The 20237-nt window shown below is 48.3% G+C and overlaps 1 protein-coding gene across 9 annotated transcripts in view; it reads left to right on the forward strand.

Annotated features, from left to right (window-relative positions):
- Positions 1-20237, forward strand: part of MGAT5 (alpha-1,6-mannosylglycoprotein 6-beta-N-acetylglucosaminyltransferase) — a 362899-nt gene that overhangs the window by 295133 nt on the left and 47529 nt on the right. For all 9 annotated transcript variants that reach the window (XM_061183287.1, XM_061183259.1, XM_061183249.1 and 6 more), the window contains one exon: positions 15870-16019. In XM_061183287.1, the coding sequence (XP_061039270.1) occupies positions 15870-16019 (150 nt within the window). The remainder of the gene's footprint in view (positions 1-15869; positions 16020-20237) is intronic.

Consider the following 20237-nt stretch of genomic DNA (forward strand, 5'->3'; position numbering starts at 1 on the left):
CTCAGGATGGAAGAAAGGCTTGATATGGTTGAGAAGTCCTAAGAAAAAAATCCCAACCCTGGCACGGCTCTTTGCTGTTTGAGTCACTTGTCCGCATCATCTCATGTAACTTTTTTGGGCCTCTCTGGAAGGGCAGGTTATCACCTGAAGAATCCAGGTTCAAGTGGGTGAAACCACTTGCCCAGGAGCACACAGCCGGTAAATGGTAGGGCCCAGGCTGAAACCCAGACCTCCTGACCCCGGCTCTCTCACCCTTTTCCCTGTGCCTCCCTAGGGCAGGTCATGGTGAGCGTCTGTTTGGGGGCAGAGCTTCAGAACTCGCATGGTGCCTGGGAAATGTGTGAGGGGTCGAGGAAGAGGTGTGGACTGAGTGGGAGAGAGGAGGGTACACAAAGCGTGAAGGAGAGTTTCCAAAGTGATGGACAAGCTTGAGTCCTCAGCTTTATATTCCCAGTGTATTTTAATTGTTTCTGTTTTCAAACTCTTCTAAATTGGACACTTTAGCTGTTTTTCTTTTCTAAATGTATTTATTTGCAGCATTTTAGATTCAAATGTGTGTGATTAGGCTGATCCCTTTTATTTTGCTAACTTCATGTTTTCAGAAAGTCAGGAATGAAGGGAAGAAATTTCAAGAGACGTGATTTATTTCAAGGAGAGGGAAGAAGGGTATTTTTAGCTTCCCTCTTAAAATCGGTCCTTCACTTAAACACCAATGGTTAACTGTCCTTTGAAGGGAACGTTCTCTGCTGTGCCAAAATCAGAATCTTAATCTGGACTTCCCTGGTGGTGCAGTGGTTAAGAATCCGCCTGCCAATGCAGGGGACATGAGTTCGAGCCCTGATCCGGGAAGATTCCACATGCCACGGAGCAACTAAGCCCGTGTGCCACAACTACTGAGCCTGCGCTCTAGAGCCCGCGAGTCACAACTACTGAGCCCACGTGCCACAACTACTGAAGCCCGTGCATGTAGAGCCCATGCACCGCAACAAGAGAAGCCACCGCAATGAGAAGCCCGCGCACCGCAGTGAAGAGTAGCCCCCGCTCGCCGCAACTAGAGAAAGCCCGCATGCAGCAACAAAGACCCAACGCAGCCATACATACATACGTACATACATACATACATTTATTTATTTATTAAAAAAAAAAAAAAAAAAACTTAGTAAGTGCAGACAGATTATGCCTGGCATTGGGAAGGTGGTTCTTGGTTTGATTGGAGCAGGGCAAGGAAAGAGCCCAAGAGAGGAGAGTCCTGGGTTTTAAATGGCCTGGTTTATCACATGTCAGGTCCCAGCCTTTACAACAAAGATGCGTTGACACTTGCTGTTCAGAGGGGAGAGATTATGCACATTATTACCAAAGGACACATCCATCATCATGAAGTCGTGGGTATTAATGCATATAGCACTGGGCTGAGTGCCTCGGAGAGGAAATTTAACAAGCACAGCCCTTGTGCAGTAGAGCTGAAGCCTGGAAATTCAAAACAGCAGTGGAAGCAAGCCTGCGAGGGCCCACCTGGAGGTGGGATCCCCTCAGTCAGGGGCCCAGCATTGAGGACAACAGACCCGTTGGTGAGTGAAGGATCTCTTCTATTCCACAGGGGGCCCTCGCACCCTCCAAGGTCAGCGGTGGGCCCTGTCTCTGCCGGGACGAAGCACTGGGTGTTCTTTCAGAGGCCCGCAGAGAGTGGGGTGCGTGATTGTGTGTGCGTGTGTGTCGGATAATGTGGTGGGAATTATGACCCCATCACGTAATAATAAAGGAGTCCCATTTGTTTCTGCGGATGCTCCTGTGAGATAATAGGGCAGGTTTGCTCCTCCCTTATTTTACGGGCAAGAAAACTGAAGCTTGGCCACTGGCCCAAAGGTCCCACAAGAAGTTACAGAGCTGGATACAAATCCAGATTGCTTCATTCTTGACCCCAAAGTGCCTACTAAATTTTACACAAATGTGGATGGGTCCCCAAAAGGGGCCAAATAACTTCAGTTCAATGCGGGGGCTCTTCACAGGCAATTACCAATTCCCTCCTCTCCGTACTCTGAGTGATGAAGCAGGGCTGGAATGGGTGGCCCAAGTCTGCCATCCATTCTGGGAGACGGGGCTTATGACGAGTGCCAACTGCTGGTAAGAGCCCCCAAGCGTAAGGATCTTCAAAAAGCCCTCAGCCTTTTTGAAGTGGTGCTGTTCACCCGACATGTAACTGGTCCAACGATGAAAGAGCTTGTTGGCACATTAAATTATATCTTATTCGGAGATGTCTCCCTCCTGTGCAGACTTTGCAGTCAAGATCTAGGACAGCACCAGCGGGCACATTTGTGACCTGCCTAATCTGTTTGGCTTTCCCAGTATTCCCAAAGAGGTGCTTTTGATTATTCATTAAGGCTCCAAAGAGAAGAATACTTCCAAATACTACCATAGAATCAAATCATTTTATTAATTCTCCAGTAATCAGTGAAACACTAAAGGAAACTTTTCTTCAGTCCCAGACTGTGTGTTGCTGTTTCTCTACAACACGGTGGCCTGGTCTTGTGGTTTTTGTAATTCAGAATTAAATTAATGGAGCCAGTCTTGCAGCTCCCCCGACCTGACCCCCATGTTTGCAAGGTCCAAGGAGAAGCATGTGCGTATTCAGTGTAGCCTAAATCGTGTCCTTGTGTGATTCAGCAAACGCAAGCTTCCCTTCTCATTCCAATCTGGGAGAGGCTAGCAGGAAAGTGAGGCATGTGGGAAACCGTCCCTCTTTAGAACGAAGGGTGGAGGTGTGCACTGTCCCGTAGATCTGGCTCATATACAGTTTCTCTTCCTGGTTTCCCAACAAAATAGGGCTGTCTCTGTTTATCCCGCCTCCCAGATTTCTCCATGGTCGCTGCATTGAAATGTACCCTTCAGGATGGCCAAATGTGATCTTGGAGACAGATGTTATCCTTTTTTTTTTTTTCCTGGCTGTAAGGAAATTACATGTGGAAAAGTTAGAAACTGCGGGAAAGCAATTCGCTTTCATCCTGCATGCATCCAGATTAGGTGTGTATTCTGCCAGCCACCTCGTGTGTGCTTATTCGTACATCTTGCTTCATGTGAAAGAAACTTTTTGAAATTAATAAAAAGTGTTCCTGGATAAACTATGAGTGAAGATAGATGGACAGATACAGCTGCACTGTCCAGTAACATGACTATATGAAAGGCCCTGATTTTGGTGGAGTCAGTGACAGATCCACAGAAGCTGACACTTGAAAACAGAAAATGTCATGTTGTTTTTCGTTACTGAGACCAAAAGAGAGAGACATTTTTCCCCTTCTTGTAGAAAAAAAAATACATTAAGTGATTAAAAAGTATTAATCTAACACTTTTTGGTTTTCATGCAGTCATGTTTTTGTTCCTTATTGACATGATTGTGTAGATTTTATATGCAAAGTTCAGAAAAGAAAATATTCACAGTCTGTGTTTCTTTTCTGTTATTATTATTTATTTCGTTTCGTGGTTATTGCTGAAAATAATCTTTGATCCAAAGGAGCGGGTGTTAACAAATGATCCCCTACAGCTGTCAGGTGGCCCAGGTGCACCTCGGGTTTGCAGCTGGAGACCAGCCTCGGTCTGATTCTTTGGGGGAGGGGGAGGGGGAGAGTGAGTTATTGGAGAGGTGACCCCACCTGGAGACAAGGGGTCTGCCTTTTGGAACCCCTGACAGTTAGTCACTGCCCTCTTCAGTAGAGGGCTGCTCTCTGGAAAGGGGTCAGATGTGAGATTAATAATTAGTGCTAAACATCCAGGGACGGTGAGCTGGTGGGAAAGGGAACCTGAGCGGCTGTCAGCAGCCACTATGCCTCCTTTCCTTTGCAGACGAATGGGTGTTGCCCTTGGGAGAGCAGAGAGGCAGGTGCTTTCAGTCATAAATTTAAAAATCTTGCAACTCTTGGGCTCAAAGGACCTTCAAATCATCGGGCCCCTCATTTTACAAGGGAGGAATTTGAAGTTGCAGAAGATAAAGTAGGTTGTCCCGGCTTCTCTGGGTCGTTCCAGAAGAACTAAAGCTTATACCCAGATGTCTTGCCTCACAACACTTCACTCTGAATAGCCTTGCACAGCCTCACCCAAGACTTCTCGTTGGATAACTTGAGAAATTCACAAGGAGAAGTCCAGGCGGCAGGGAGGAAGGTCACGCGTGGCGTTTGCAGTTGACAGCTGCCGCAGGGTGAAAGTGCGGTTGATGAGGACGCTTTCCATCCCTGGACTTCGGCAAAGTGAGAGAACACTGAGGGAGAATGTTTGCCCACCTCCTTTTTCTCATGACTCACTGACCCACCACCCTACCTCTTCCCTCTATCTGCACTTCCCCTGCTCAGAAGCGCTTTGCCCTGTGCCTCTTGCCTTTCTGTGTTCCTGCCATCTGATAAAGGGAGGGAAGAGAGTGATCTTGAGTCCTCTGGCCATGGCCTTGCCACCAGTGTGCTTGGTGGAATGACAGTGTGACCCTTCCTCACCGCTCCGTGTCCCCACCTGTAGCACAAGGCCCTCTACCACACGCTTCTTGCAGGCATCAGTTTCCAAAGTTCAGTCGTCCACACCAAATCGTGACTTCTGTTGTATCCGTACCCCACCTGGACTAATTAACTGAATATTTTATTTTATTATTACTTTTAATTTTTTTATAAATTTATTTATTTTATTTATTTATTTTTGGCTGTGTTGGGTCTTCGTTGCTGCGCGCGGGCTTTTCTCTAGTTGCGGCGAGCGGGGGCTACTCTTTGTTGTGGTGCGCGGGCTTCTCATTGCGGTGGCTTCTCTTGTTGCGGAGCACGGGCTCTAGGCACGCGGGCTTCAGTAGTTGTGGCTCGCGGGCGCTAGAGCGCGGGCTTCAGTAGTTGTGGTGCACGGGCTTAGTTGCTCTGCGGCATGTGGGAACTTCCTGGACCAGGGCTCGAACCCGTGTCCCCTGCATTGGCAGGCGGATTCTTAACCACTGCGCCACCAGGGAAGCCCTAACTGAATATTTTAAATGAACTCACTTTTAAAATAATTACTTTAGCTTTGTCCTAAGTGATTATTATCTATGAAATTACATGGATATGTTACTTAGGTTTTTCTAAACCACATATAAATAGATTTACAACTGTTAAAATTAAACATTTTTATCCATATTTCACCTAAAATCACCTTATATATGTAACCATTAAGTTGAAAGCGTGGGACCCCGTAAAATACAAGCAAGAAAAACTCTTCTCCCTTGAACTGTACAGTCTTTTCTGCCCCTTGGATCCAATTTTGGCAGGTCCTTGTAACTCTCAAATAATAAAAAACCTTTCTGTTACTTTTAATCCCAAGAACAATCCAAGTGCAGTAATGGAAGTATCCACTTTAGTTTAATACTTGAAACTCTGAACAGCATTTCAAGTTAAGCTCCTTCCCTGCTGCCTCTAAGTGCCGCTTCGCCTGGGAAACCTGAAGGGGAGGTGGCAGGTGTGGCATCTTTGTTTCCCCAACTTGTAGGGCACCTTCTCCCCCTCCCCACCGTCTCCCTACCTCCCAAACCAGCTGCTGATGTTCTCCCAACAGGTACAGTGAGGAGAGGGCCGATGTGGGGAGAGGGCAGGTAAGCTCTTACTGGCACTGTCCAGTATGAATGCTACCTAGTCCCAGCAGGTGTCTGAGGCTGGACCTTCTCTCTGGCAGGACCATTGTGGGTCCTTGGGGTCCCCCCTCTTCCCACAGATCACTCATCAACAGTAATATGTTCCCTTATCACAGGCGATGCCACCTCAGACTGGTCGAGTGGCTTCCTCTTGGCACCAGTTTCCGGTAGCCCACACTCCCCGTGGACCCTTGCACAGAGCCCTTCACAGTAGGACTTAGTCGGGTGCCCTTCTGTGGGGTCCACACCTGCACCAAGAGAAACCGGCATCCATTCCTTTGAGAAATTCTAGGAGCTCTGGGAGATGCCAAAGCAGGCCCTGCTCACGATTCCTCCTTCAGGGCATCCTGTTGACCCCAGTCTCCACCCATGAGGCATTGCAGGGCTTGGGTCTGGCACTGATCTGTGTGCCTCAGAAGTTCCCGGGAGTGCACGTGAAGCTCTGCAAGTGGTCCCCTAGAGGCCCTTCTTACCTGGTTAGGTGGCAGAGGGGAACAGCCCACAGATCCCCCAGGACGGCCTCCCTCCTTCCCTCTTGGGGTGTGGGGGCGTGGGCTGGCTGCTCACTTTGGGGGGCACTTGGTACCCATGTTTGATTGCTGGCCTCTGAGGCCTTGGTATAAGGGGCGAAGCAAGCCCACATGCCACTGCCCCACCTTCCACGGGGGCCCTGCTGCTCTGCCGAGGTGGTGCCCAGCCCCGGTGCTCCAGAAGCCTTCCCTGGAGACACACAGGACACTCCTGCGCAGCGGCCAGGTCGCCTTCGCCATCAGACAGCATCTGATTGCGGGGCGCGGGCCAAAGCCCATCAGAATATCATCTCCTCCACTTTGTCAGGAGTGGATGAGTCTCTCAGGTCAAGTCTGTTCCATCCACAAGTCACTGACCCTGTGGAGGTTCTATAGAAAATGCAGCTTCCGATTTGCCAGGCAACCTCTTGGTTTTCTAACCTTCCATTGTGACAGCTCTCTCTTTGTCACGGGACAGTCTGTTTCTGTGATCACTGCCCAGACAGACTGATTAGCGGAGCTCCTGAAAGAGCCTGGTTACACATGTAGGCCGCAGTGGTCTGTTTTCAACCTTTCAGCCTGTTTTCTGAGCACAGTCGCGTAGTCGGGGGGGGGGGGGGCTTTGTGGCTTTCAGGCTGGAGCAGAGTGAGGGGTAACATTATCCCTAAGTGACTGAGTCTGCATTGGTGAGGAGACAAGCCAGCTTTACAATTTGAAGACCTCCTGCCCATCACAAAGCAGAAAGGAGGTCGTGTCAAAGGGCTTCTTGTTTTTACAAACTGGCTGGCACATCCCCAGGGCCCTTTAAAAGGCATTCGTTAAGTAGCAGAAAGCTCCAGTGCTAAGGCAGAGAGATCCCGGAAACCTGCAAGTGCTGGGAACGGGGAAGCATACTAACTAACCAACTGGTTCTGAGGGCAGGATCTGGAGGGGGGGCGTTGGGCAGTGACTCGAAGGCTCTAGCCATCCCCGGACTCATCGCTAGGTTGTCCCATTTGATGGCTCAGGGCAGTATTAGCACTCTGTGTTTTAAACGAAGAGTATGTATTTACACAGTTTTTACATACATTTCATTATTCCCATTTCTAGCTCAGCACAGATAGTCAGTGTCTAATAGAACTAGGAAGTGATATTATCCCCTGTTTGTAGATCCATCAAGTTGCAAAAACAGGGCTGATGGCTCTTTCCACATTACTCATGTATTTAGCCTCAGAAATCTCCCAGTTTCTTTCTTTAGGCCAGAGACCAAAATCTTCACCTGACCAGACAGTGGAGAATAATAAGTCCAGGGCTCTTGAAGATTCTTTCCTTTTCACTCACTCTGTTCTTTTGTCCTCCGTCCCAAACACAAAAGTAGGTAGGCTCTAGAACCACTCCTGTCATACTTGAGGGCAGCCTTACATACGACTAACTACTCACCCGCTGCTCTAGATGAGTTGTAATTTATACCAGGTGAGGTCCAGTCAAGAATAAGTATCTATTTAAAATAGATAACCAACAAGGACCTCCTGTATAGCACAGGGACCTCTGCTCAGTATTGTGTAATAACCTACATGGGAAAAGAATTTGAAAAAGAATAGATACATGTATATGTATAACTGAATCACTTTGCTGTACACCTGAAACTAACACAACATTGTAAATCAACTATAGTCCAATATAACATAAAAAATCTTCTAAAAAAGAGTAAGTGTGGAGCCCAATACAGCAAAAAGAAGCAGAGTCCCTTCTTTTTATTGCCCGTGGGCCCGTAGCTGGACTGCCGGCCAGGCTGGAGACGAGAGCAAGTTTCCTCTTGTTGTTATTCCCCCTGTAATTATTAAGCACCATCTTGTCTCCTAGAGAGGTAGGGACCTGGGTGGAGGAGGAGTGAGGGTTGGGTAGGCTTTAAGAATCTTAGCTTCCTAGAGTCTCCCAGAGCCCTACGAGGCCCGAGTGGGACAGAGCAAGGACCCACACACACCCACCTTAACCTTGGGAGGTTACTTGAAATAAATGAGCCATGGACTGCAAAGACTTGAAATTATTCTGTAATGTAAATTGTTTCTGCTTCACTGCCGAAATTCACAGAGATTTGCATTTTAGAACTTGACTTCTGATCTTGGAATAAAAGAATTTCTCATCTTTGTTGAATTTTCGACTTCAGGAGCAGGCAGGTGAGGTAGTTTCTTTTTGTCTCTCTCTTGCTCCCTCCCTTTCTTTGACCTCACAACTCAAGAGAGAACCTTATACTTGGTAGCTATGTTGAAAGGAAGATGAATCAACCATGAAATATATCTTTTAAGGTTTGCAACTCTCTTTTTATTTTGTTTTGATTCAAATACATCCTTAGGTGAAGTCACAGACCTTAAGCTCACTTGCTGGGAGCAGGCTTTGACGTAGAAGAACTTGGCTCCTGGAACAGGGTGGGAAGGTGGGCGGGGCTACAGTAGGTGGGAGGAGCTGGGCCGTGCCTGAGACGTCTTTTCCTGTAAGTGCCTTGTTGTTCGTGCGCCCTCTTAGTCTTCTTCATGCAGCCAGTGTGGGTTTACCGAGCACCTGCTCTGTGCCGGGTCTCTGCAGTCACAGAACCTACAGTGTCCTGACCTTCAGAAGTTCACAGTCCCATTGTGTGGACACATAGAGGGACAGCGCAGCCCAAAGGGGCCAAGCAGGAAGATACCAAGGGTACACAGGAGGCGGTAGCTAACTTCCCCTGGGTGAGCCCAGGAATGCCGACTTGTAAAGGATGAGGGGGAAGGAGTCCATTCAGGAGAGAAAAGGAAGGAGGAAAGAAGGGCGTCTCAGGGGAAGACGATGCGATGGCAGGCCAGACACATGCGAGAGAGCAGGAGGGGTTCGGGAATATGGAGTAAGTTGTAGGGGGACCTGAAGCAAAGGAGGAGAGGGCATGGCCGGAGGTGAAGCTGGAGAGCCTGTAGAAGCCCATGGTTGTGAAGATCCTTGTGTGTGCAGTTGGGGAGGTGGTCTCTCATTGCCATGAGGAGCCTTTGAAAACTTTTATAGAGGGGAACTAAATCTTCAGTTTTGGAAACCGTGGCACTGGGGAGGGTGGATTGAAGGGCTGAGATCCTAGAAATAGTGTCTTAGCCCAGAGCTTCTAGAAAGAGGGCCTGAGACAAAGATTGATATATTACTACTTGTTGGGGAAGGAGGTGCAAGCCCAGGGCTGTAAGGATGAAGGGAAGGGGCCAGGAGAAGTACCAGATGGGTGCAGGCTGGCTCCTGCTTCACCAGAAGCCACACAGACACAGCAGCACGGGCGCTGGGCACTCTGGACCCCCTGGAAGGTTTGCAAGGAGGGACTGACTTTACCTTGGCATAGTCTGTAGAACAGAGAAAAGAGGCTCCCTCCCATTTCCTGCTTCTCTTTGGCCCTGGTTCACGTCACAGGGAACTGGCGTCCCATACATCTGGGATGCTGTTTGGGGATGGAGGTCCCCCCCAACCCATGCCCCTCATCCCTGGCGTAGCTTCTTCCCAGTCTGACAGCGGAGGGGAGCCTGGCTTGTGTGAGCACCAGCTGAGAAAGAGAAAGAAGAGCAGGCAGTCCGGGGAATCTGAGAAGGCTCGTAAGGGGTGTCACCATTCAGACAAGAAGCTCCGCTCAGAGACGAGGACAGCGGTCCAAGCAGGAGGGGATGGATGCCAGAGTGAATGGAGGAGGCTGGAGTAGAGAAAGATGTACAAGATCTTCATTCTGTAGAGTCAACAAGCCCAGCCCCAGCCTTTCAGGGAGATACATCACAGTAGCAATCAGTAAGGGCTTCCATGGCTAGTGTGGGGTGAGGCATACTCTATGGCCTTGTGGTTTCCTAAAGAAAATATATGATTCATCATTGTATATTCATTCATAAAGTCATGGAATAAACCAATTCCTGTATTTGCCAGGGAAGAAGAAGCTACTATAAAAATGGTTAAAAATCCATGATGCTCAAAATAAAGAATCTGATCACAAGTGTACTTGTCAGGATTCTTTCTGCTGAAATGGCAGAAGGCCAGCTTTCCTAGCTTAGGATTGGGGGACTCTCAGAACCCAGGGAAGGGCAGGCATGCCCTGGGCAGAGATGTAACTGGAACAGTGGACCAATACCCTGCTGGGACATGCACCCTCTCACACTTGACCTTCTCTTTGTGACGACTTTCTTTTTCTCTATCTGGAGCCTGACCTTCATGCAACGGGACTGATGCTGGCTTCAGCAGCCTGGTTTCCCACTCACTGCTTTGGCTCTGGAGAGGGATTGGCTCTTCACACCCATTCAGCCCCTCCTGGGAAGGACGCCCACTGGCTTAGCACTTACCAGGGGCTCTCCATGGACCAACTAACTCTGTGCAGGGCAGCAGAATTATTAGCTTTTAAATGGGAGGCCACAAGGTGCCATGTGGATGAGGGGAAAGAGGGTCCAGGAGAAGGGAGGTGCGTATCTGCCATGGGGAGCGAGGGTGTTGATGGGGAGGAAAGTACATAATGTCCACTGCAACCCAAAGCTCAGAACGCTACCATTCGCCAAAGAGCCTTCCTGTACCCCTAATTCACCAGCTGGAAAAGAAAAGGGCTCCAGATTGTGCGGTTCTGCCTTCTACCTCTCCCCCTGCTAAGGACTCAAACGAGTGTTGCTTTAGATTGAATTGTTTTCCTAAAGCTCTCATTCAAGCTCTGAATATCTTACGACCAGTTCTGCAAACAAAGCTGCCGCCAGCTACACACTGAAAGCCCTGCTCCTTGGCCCCAGCATGTTCTCTCCTTTTCCTTAGCATTTTCCCATCCCCTGCCTCCTAATGAGTGTAGGTAGATTTAAATGAGTTTAGGTAGATTGACATTTTAATCAGTTTGATTGGTTGTATTTACTGGGAATTTAAATTGCACTGAAGACCGAGAGCATTGAGGGGCTGCAGGCTGCTAGCTGGGACCTTTTGGAGGCACATCTCACCCCCGAGACAGGGGTGATGGCATGCTGCGGTGTGGTGACTCCCTGCAAGCCCTTTTGGACTGTGTCTCAACAAATTTATAGGTGATGGGGTTTATGGTGGAGACGATTTTCTCTGACCTTGGTCTCTTAAGTCAGAGGAGGAAAGCTTTCTGGAGAGTGATATTGATCCAGTTCTTGGATCAGTGGGACCCCCAGTTCTGGGGTGTCACCTTGACCGTGGGCCTGGATGTCCAAAATCAGGAGAGGAAGAGTCCCTGTTGCACACACACCCCTCCCACTGGGGGCCTTCCCGTGGGTGGGGAAAGGCAGGCCAGGACCATGATTAATTTACAAAACTGCAGCGCCTTCTTTCTTTTTTTATTTTCTTAATTTTTATTTTATATTGGAGTATAGTTGATTCACAATGTTGTGATAGTTTCAGGTGTACAGCAAAGTGATTCAGCTATACATATACATATATCCACTCTTTTTCAGCTTCTTTTCCCATATAGGTTATTACAGAATATTAAGTAGAGTTTCCTGTGCTATATAGTAGGTCCTTGTTGGTTATCTATTTTATACATAGTAGTGTGTATATGTTAATCCCAAACTCCTAATTTATCCTTATTTCTTAAACACAAAAGATAGCTTTTTCCGTTGAGGAGAGACGGAGATCCTTTGAACCTCTTTTTGGCAAAAACTAGGTCCTCCAGTGAGATGGCAGTGGTGCAAGCTTTGGTGTCATACCGCTGGTTTCTGTTCTTTCTTGATTGCATGTATTTTAATTTTTCTATTTTAATTGTGAAATATATCAAACATGCCCACCACCCAGATGTATAGATGTTGATATTGTCCAATAGTTTTCTTAAGAGAAAAGTGATATAGTTCAAATATCATGAAAGCTCCATCCGCCTCCCCAAACCCGCCCTTCCCTCCTCAGTGACCAATAGCTGGAAGTTGTATCTGTCATCCCCATGCATATTTTTGTAGTTAACTCCAAATGCCCATATGTAAAAATATTGTTGATATGCATAACATTGACTACTCCTGCTTTGCATGGTTAAGAAATGGCATCGAGCCACACAGATTCTTTTGCAATCCGTCCCAGCACCGCTGCTCACTTGTAGAAACCATGGACTCGTTGCATCACCTTTTTGAGCTGCAGACAGATTGTTAAGCTCTGGTTGTGTTCATCCTGGCACAGTCCAAGTGAGCGAGGATCAAAGCCTGGACAGGAGGAGACAATTTGATATTACGGAGGCAGAAGCAGCAGGGCTTTGTGACTAATTTGATGTGTGGAATGCCAAGTGTGATTCTGGTACCTGGCTAGGAGACGAATGCCGATTCCTGAGATCGGGAGCCTGGGGGTAGGGTTTCTGGTCTGGGAAAGTAAGGCACTGAATGACCTGTTAAGGCGTGAAAGTGTCCGTGGCAACCCAGGAGGGGAGGTTCGGGAGGCAGTTGGATTTTGGGAAATTCAGGCAGTGGTTTGGAGCTGGCGATGCCTCTTTGGGTTCCCTTCGCATCCGGTGAGCATTCACTTTGGGAAGGAAGGGGGCGGCTCCTCCCTGGAATTACCCTGGGAATCACCCTGGCCAGATTTCTTCAGAATTCTGACAAGTGGCAACGAGAGACCTGAGGTGGAATCACTTCATTGTCATGTCATCTTGAAAGGTTAGGGTTATATCTGAAACATTTCTTTTTCCCTCTAATAACCTGTTGTGATTTCCTCCTTCATGAAATTACAGAAATTCTCTCTGAAGGGAATTTCTGGTTTCAGACTTTACCGTGCCTTCTTGTTAATAAGTTCATAGACTTTATCAGCCTTGGCATATACTTCTTTCTCTTTGCCTGAACTTGCCCCCTTGTTAAACTTCAAGGAGCCCCAACCTTTTCTGGGATGGATGGCAGGACATGTGTCTTCCCAGGCATTTGGTGTGGGAATCCTAACCTCGAGTTTGTCTGCAGTGAGTCTTCATCTCCAGGTTAGGACCTGGGTGACCATTCACTGTTCTTTGTCGCTCACTGCGGACCTGGCTCAGGGGCTGTTGGTCCATCCTGACTAGTGAGCAGCTGGTTTTTCACAGGGAAATGTCTCTATTTGCTTTATTAAAGAAAAGACGCCTGCCCCCACCCCCGTCCCTGCCAAAAGCCCTGCATGACATCCTGACAGGCCTCCCTTTAGATGGGAGGGATCCACCCAGAGTAGCCCAAACAAAAGAGTTGGGGAGGAGGGGGGGAAGTTCCGGCAGCTGCTATTATTCTAAGGATCCAGACAGACTAGGCCGATGGGGTGGGACCCAGAAGCACCTCTGGGCCCTGCTTTTCTCTCTTCTGTCTCTCTGCTTTCCTTTCTCAGTCTCTCCTCTCTTCCTCTCCCTTCGTCCTCCTCCTCTTACCTTTCTTTCCATCCCTTCTTCTAACTCTCTCCTCCCCCTCCCTCCCCCCTCATCAATCTGTCTCACGCTCCCCTATCTTTCTCTCTCCCTCCTCCTTCTCTTTCCCTCCTCCTTTTCTCTCCCCCTCCTCTTCCCCCTCCCCCTCCTCTTCCCCCCTCCCCCTCCTCTTCCCCCCTCCCCCTCCTCTTCCCCCCTCCCCCTCCTCTTCCCCCCTCCCCCTCCTCTTTCCCCCTCCCCCTCCTCTTCCCCCTCCCCTCCTTTTCCCCCTCCCCCTTCCCCCTCCCCCTTCCCCCTCCCCCTCCTCTTTCCCCCCTCCTTTCCCCCCCCTTTCCCCTCCCCCTCCTCTTTCCCCCTCCCCTCCCCCTCTCCCTCTCCCCCCTCTCCCCCTCCACCTCCTCCCTCCCCACCCCTGCGCTCTTTCTATCACACTCACAGGGGGAATGTCTAGGTCGCAGTCACTCCAGGTCCCTCTTATTACGCATTATGCATCTTTGTCTCCCTCTCCTCCTTTAAGCTCTTACCTGGTTCTCTTCTCACCCCCACCCCCAAGACTGGCATCTGACTTCCCCAGAACTTGCATGTGGTCCGTAACTGCCCAGACTCCAACACTGCATGACCTTTTTGCTCCAAAACCCCAGCCATCTGTCAGTCGTCTCTCTGTGAGCGGGATTCTGAGCTCCTGAGAGAGGGTCTGACTAGCTCAGCTCATTGTCCTGAGCCCGGCCACACTGTCCCAGCCTGGGGATGGGTCCCCCTCAGGTCAGACACACCCTGGGCCGGTCAGGAGTGGCAGGGGGTGGGCAGGGTTACAGAAGCCCTTGCCTGCCTACCAGGGGGTGGGGTGAAGGTAGAGCCCCTGAGAAGGGGGTTTGTGGGCTCAGGAGTAATCAGGTCCCACTAGCACAAAAACTGTGTCATAGACCCCCTCCAATTAAGTCACACCAGGAAGATGATCCTAAATTTGGCTCAAGCTGAATGGGAGTCATGGTTTACAAACTGTTCCTAGTCACCTCTGCACAAATGGAAGGGTATACATCTCTGAGGTAATGAATTTAGCATCTTCCAGCCACGCCGAACATGGCATGAAATTAGACTTTAAGTCGGAATGTTCATTTTATTCACACAGTAGGGTGCAGGGGTGGACTTGATTGATTCCAAACAAAACAAAATCATTCAGTGCATAAAATGGAGAATGTGGACTGTACTGGTTTTCCAGTCATGAAGACTTTGGATACAGGATTTGAAACATGTATCCCCCAAAGTTGAGTGCTTTGTAATATTCTCACCTGCGAGATGTAGGCAGAGGGTAGACCCTGAACCGGGCTCAGGATGCCTGGAGCTGCCCTACCAGGTCAGGGTGAGGGCCCCGCACCCCAGGGGTGTTGCTGCCCGTCCTTTCTTCGGAGCCGGCTTCCCCATCATGTGCTCTGCGGCTGCTGATGCCACACCCCCGTGTCCCTTGCGGTCTTAAGTCACAAAACCGGCGATTATTACACTTTCCTGGAGTGTGTGAAAACAGGCTTCAAATGGGGAAAACCCTGTCCCACTTTTATACAACTGGAAAACATTACAGAACTTGAATCTTTCAAATGTCCAAAAAAAAAAAAACCCCAAAAGACAACCCACAAAATCAGCTTGTGTGACTTAGTCACACGGAAACGTGAAGAGGAAGGGAACGGGCGCTTGCTTCCTCCTTGCAGGTGGTTTTGATTTAGAAAATGTGCCTCGAAATTCAGTACCTACCAACACAGAGGAGAGGTTTTGTTTTGCTTCTAAAAAAAGTAAAACTACTCTTGAATGTTTTCAGGGCTCATCAGAGTTTCCATTTTACGTTTTTTCCACTTTTGTCTACCTGGATATTCTCATTATCTCTGCATCTGCTGAGTCAATCAGGGTATATTGTGGGAAACTCTCATCTCCCCATGATCCGAATTAGGTGGGATCCAGTTCTGACAACATGAGTTAATCATCACTAGAAATACTGGCAAGAGCTGCGGATGTTTGCGTTCCTCGGGGACAGTTTAGCGTCTCCAGATAAATATTCCAATCCAACTGACTGCCTTCTCTGAGCTTTCCTTCCCCAAACTTACTCCCCCATAAGGAGGACAAGCCAAAAGCAAAGTGTTGGGTCCCCGGTAATTTACAAGGTTAGGACAATACTTGAAAACAATTGGTCTCGCCATCATTGGTATTCAGTAGTATGTCGCTATAGGATATGTTTCTTCTTGCAGAATTGTACAGTATCCATGTGACTGTTTTTACACTCAAAATCCAGTCAGATTACTTTTGAAAGAAGTTTTAAGAATTGGGTTGCCAAATTCATGCAGTCTCCATGTTAAGAGCTCCTATCTCTGTGGCCTCCAGCTATGAGGCAGGTTTTTATGAGAATGAAAAGAGAAATACCTTCTCCTTGTGTCCCCTCTTTAGAATAAGAAGCTCTACTTGGACATCATTCACACATACATGGAAGTGCATGCAACTGTTTACGGCTCCAGCACAAAGAACATTCCCAGTTACGTGAAAAACCACGGGATCCTCAGTGGACGGGACTTGCAGTTTCTTCTCCGAGAAACCAAGGTAAGTTTTTTGTAGTTTTGTAAAAATGCATCAGTATTGTTGTGCGGAGGTTTGTTTCTCTTGCCATTGCAAATGGGATCAGAATCTTCGGTGCTTTCTTTTCAGTGGTACCGTTGATCTTCAGGTCATTGCTGGGCAGTGGTTTTCTAGACTAGCTGTAGCTTAAAAGTTAGCAAATTGTGAAAGGAGGTTGCTACCATTTAAAACTTATTTACTGAGGACCTGCTTTGTGCCAAGAAGCATCAAGTGAGGGGCTGGGGACATGGTGGCAAACAGGAAAAGTAGGGTATCAGACGTTCTCAGAGAGCAGCAGCTTTCCCAGCAAGCCTGGGGCACTTAACTCCTCCACCTCTCCAATCACCCCTGTTCAAGGAACCCGTCCCCCAACTAGCTTTTCATCACACCTGCTTGTTCAGAACGTTTGTACTGGACACTGGAGAAGTTCAGACAAGGGAGGAGTCCTTGGGGGCTCAGGGAGCAAGGAAGGCATCGTGAGAGCTGTGAGAGATGAAGGATGCAGGTGTGGATGCACCTGGCATTTGGCACAGACGGCAGTGAGTCAGGTGGTGGAGGTGGAGACGACACACCCAGGAGAGTCAAGAGACCAACCCAGCGAGTCTGTGTGTCGGGCAATAGTGGAAGATAAAATTTGAGAAGGGGCTGAGGGTCTGAATGTCACAGATGTAGAATTCAGGCCACGTGGTGTGGGTAGGTGGGTAGGAGCAACTGATGGACGGTCGTTCCAGTAGCTTGATGAGTGTGGTGTTTTCACATCCTGGGGGCGTCCACCCAGTGGTCTCTGCCCTTCCTATAATTCTGCCATGGACGCATCCGGTGAGGTTGGGGACCTGCAAATAGATCAGTGTTGGACCTTGAAGGGTTGGTTGGCACGTTGATGTATTCCTCATGTTTATTAATAAGCTCTTTTTTAAAAAAATTAAACATATATACCTTAAAAATCTTTCCGTATCAGAAATAGCTGAGCTAAAGGATATATACATTTTTAGTTTTAAAGGTTATAGCCAAAATGGCTCCGCAGATATTATACAGTCTATCAGTCAGTGCTTGTTACCTTTCTCTCTTTATGAGTGAGGTAGAGCACCTTTTCACATGTTTATGGCATAGATTCCTGATTCCTGCCTCTAAATGCTACACGTTCTTTAGGTAAGATACTGCAATCCATTAAAAGGGTTATGGTATTGAACACGATAACATCACAGGTATTAGACAAATATATCAGACTTCAGTAAATTATTTAGATAAGTAAAGAGGATTGCAATACATATCATGAAAATTCATGTTTATTAATAAACTCTTTTTTTTTTAATTAATTAATTTATTTATTTATTTTTGGCTGTGTTGGGTCTTCGTTTCTGTGCGAGGGCTTTCTCTAGTTGCGGTAAGTGGGGGCCACTCTTCATCGCAGTGCGGGGGCCTCTCACTATCGTGGCCTCTCTTGTTGCGGAGCACAGGCTCCAGACGCGCAGGCTCAGTAACTGTGGTTCACGGGCCCAGCTGCTCCGCGGCATGTGGGATCTTCCCAGACCAGGGCTCGAACCCGTGTCCCCTGCATTGGCAGGCAGATTCTCAACCACTGCGCCACCAGGGAAGCCCCTCGTGATTTTTTTATTGCAAGTGAAAGCTCTGCTAGGCCCTCGACGTACCAGCCTCATGAAAAAACATACAAACTTAAGAACATTCAGTGGATACTCACAAGCCAAAAGAATCTGCATCTCCTTTCTGCCTCAGTTTCTCCATAGGTAAATGCATTTGATCATTTCTACCTCCCAAGTCATGTGTGTGATGCCATGAATAAATTCACTTGATCAATTTCTCTCCTTGGCCAAAGATCTGGTTTGTTTCATTAAGATTTTATTTCCTTACAAGGTCATCTGCAGTCTGAGGGTGGTGGCCATCACCAGAGTTCCCCGGTTTGCACTGTTTGCTTTCCGTTCACCTTCTGTCTTAGGAGGACATTTTAGAATCATTAGAAAGTCCGGGCTCTTTAGCCGCAATGCTATTTTTGCTTCATTTTACTTTTCCCCACATCAGATTGTGCGAAAAGCTCAAGCTCCTTTAAAATTACAGTTGGCAGCGCTGCTTCTCTGTCATCACTGCCCCACACGCTTCTATTAACCCAGCTGTGTGAATGTCGTACTCAGCCTTACAAATCTTAAAAGAACACTTACTTACAGACCATCCACTTACCCTGTCAGAGAATGAGAGATAGGCCGAAGCTAAGGTCCCTGATGTCTGGAGAGCAACAGAGAAGAGGCCTGGAAGGCCCAGGCCATGAGGTCGGAGATTGCCCGAGATTACCCAAGGATTACAGCTGGAATTTTGAGTGTAAGGGTCATCTGTTTATCCTTGAAAAACTGGTACTTTCAGAGGATGTCGCTGATCCCATTTGGTATTGCCTGTTCAGAGGACTAGAATATATGAAAGGACTCCGAGTGGAATTATGGCTAAAACGGTCGGCAAATATGATGAAAATGAGGCAGTGTGTCGCTGAGGCTCCCCTTCTACCCAGAACACAGCAGCAGCACTGAAATGAATGAATCTTGGGCTTTGGAATGATGACACTAAAGACTAGTCAGGCTTTGCATTTATAACCCTTTTTGCTTCTAACTCCTTCCTCGGTGTCTCTGAGCAATTTAAAAGTGATTTATTCCAATCCACATCGAAAGTGCAGAACTGGGGATGCAGAGAAGCAAATGTGTGTGGAATGAATGGGATTTGCACGTTCCTCAGACTCGTTATGGGATAGGGAAGCAAGTCGGGTGCCCCTCAAGGTCTAGAGACATATTGAAATGATTGATGCATAATCAGCTTTTGACTTATTATTTTTCTTTATGAGCCATCTTTGATTCTCTGCACCAAGCCCAGAAAACTGTCTCCTCAGCAGAATTGTGTCCCTGCTTGCGAGGAGGGGCCCTCATGAAGGGCCCACAGAGCCTACGGAGACGGGAGGGATTCAGTGTAACCCTCAAGTCAGGCCTCAGGAGCTGGGAAGTTGTTGAATGTAGAAGACTCTTCTAATAGGCATATAAATGTGGATGAATTCATTATTTATCAAAACACCAGAGACGAGTCATTCAGGCCAGCAAACTCCAGGAGAGCAATTTAAGCCAGCAAATAAGGACGGAACTGGGGTGGCGTGTTTTTATTTTTGGCTTCAGTCCCCATCTCTCTTAACATGATTTCTTTCTTCTCCTTCCTAATTTTCCCCTCCGTGTGCCCACCTCCCCCAGTCTCACCAGGGGAATTTCCTTACAGATTGGGGCATTCGCATCCCACACTGGCTTGGAGGAGCATTTGGAGTGAGCCCAAATGGGTACCTCCCTTTCTGACAGTGAGAGTCGAGAACAAATCTGGCTGTTGGAAAGCAGAGGAAGAAGCAGCTGCTTCTCCTGCTGTTGCCACACACCTTTTCTGCCCACAACTCTGGCCATTTCCCCCTCCAGCCCTTGGATGGGGCATGGTGGCCCTGTTTCCCTCCCATGTCAGCTCAGCAGCTTAGCTGTGGGACTCGCCTAGAAGCCGGGGCAGGATTGGAAGATAGGCAGTATGTACTACTGTCCCTGTTCTATTCCATCCTCGGGTCTGACCTCCCCTATCAACCGTGGCTCTTCCCACAAGCTTGGATGTGGTTACACAAGCTCTCTCAAAAACCCAGGGCCCAAGGCAGCCACCACCAGTGGACCAGATGCTCGTGCAGCTCCATGAGAACCCAGGGGCTCTGCTTGTTCTGTTGACAGGTACCTTCTCAGGGCCTGGCTTGTAGAGGCCTTCAGATAACCGTATGAAGAATGAAGGAAGGAGTCCAGAAGAAATCCACTGGCCATCTGGGATCTTGGGGCCATGCCCCTAGGAGTGATTTCTTGCTTTTCTCCTGAATCATGTGCCTGGATCTCCAAGGTCTCCCCAACAAGGGACACTGTCCTTCTGATATCCTGTGCTTGCCTCTCCGTGGTGTTGCCCACATCCTCAGGCCCTGTGAGAGAGAGCCCAAGAGCGAGCTTACTGCTGGAGCAATCCGTCTTCCATGTCTACTTCAGGTCCTGCAGTATTCAACCTCAGGCAGTCAAGCAGGTTTCGTCCTGGTGACAGGTCCCAAAAACCATTCCCATTCCAACTAGATGGAAAATAATTTGCATACACTTACCCATGCACACACGCTCCATCTTCCCCCCTCCCCTCCCACATATGTATATAGAA

The sequence above is a fragment of the Eubalaena glacialis genome, chromosome 1, assembly GCF_028564815.1.
Source record: "Eubalaena glacialis isolate mEubGla1 chromosome 1, mEubGla1.1.hap2.+ XY, whole genome shotgun sequence".
Classification (NCBI taxonomy): Eukaryota; Metazoa; Chordata; class Mammalia; order Artiodactyla; family Balaenidae; genus Eubalaena; species Eubalaena glacialis.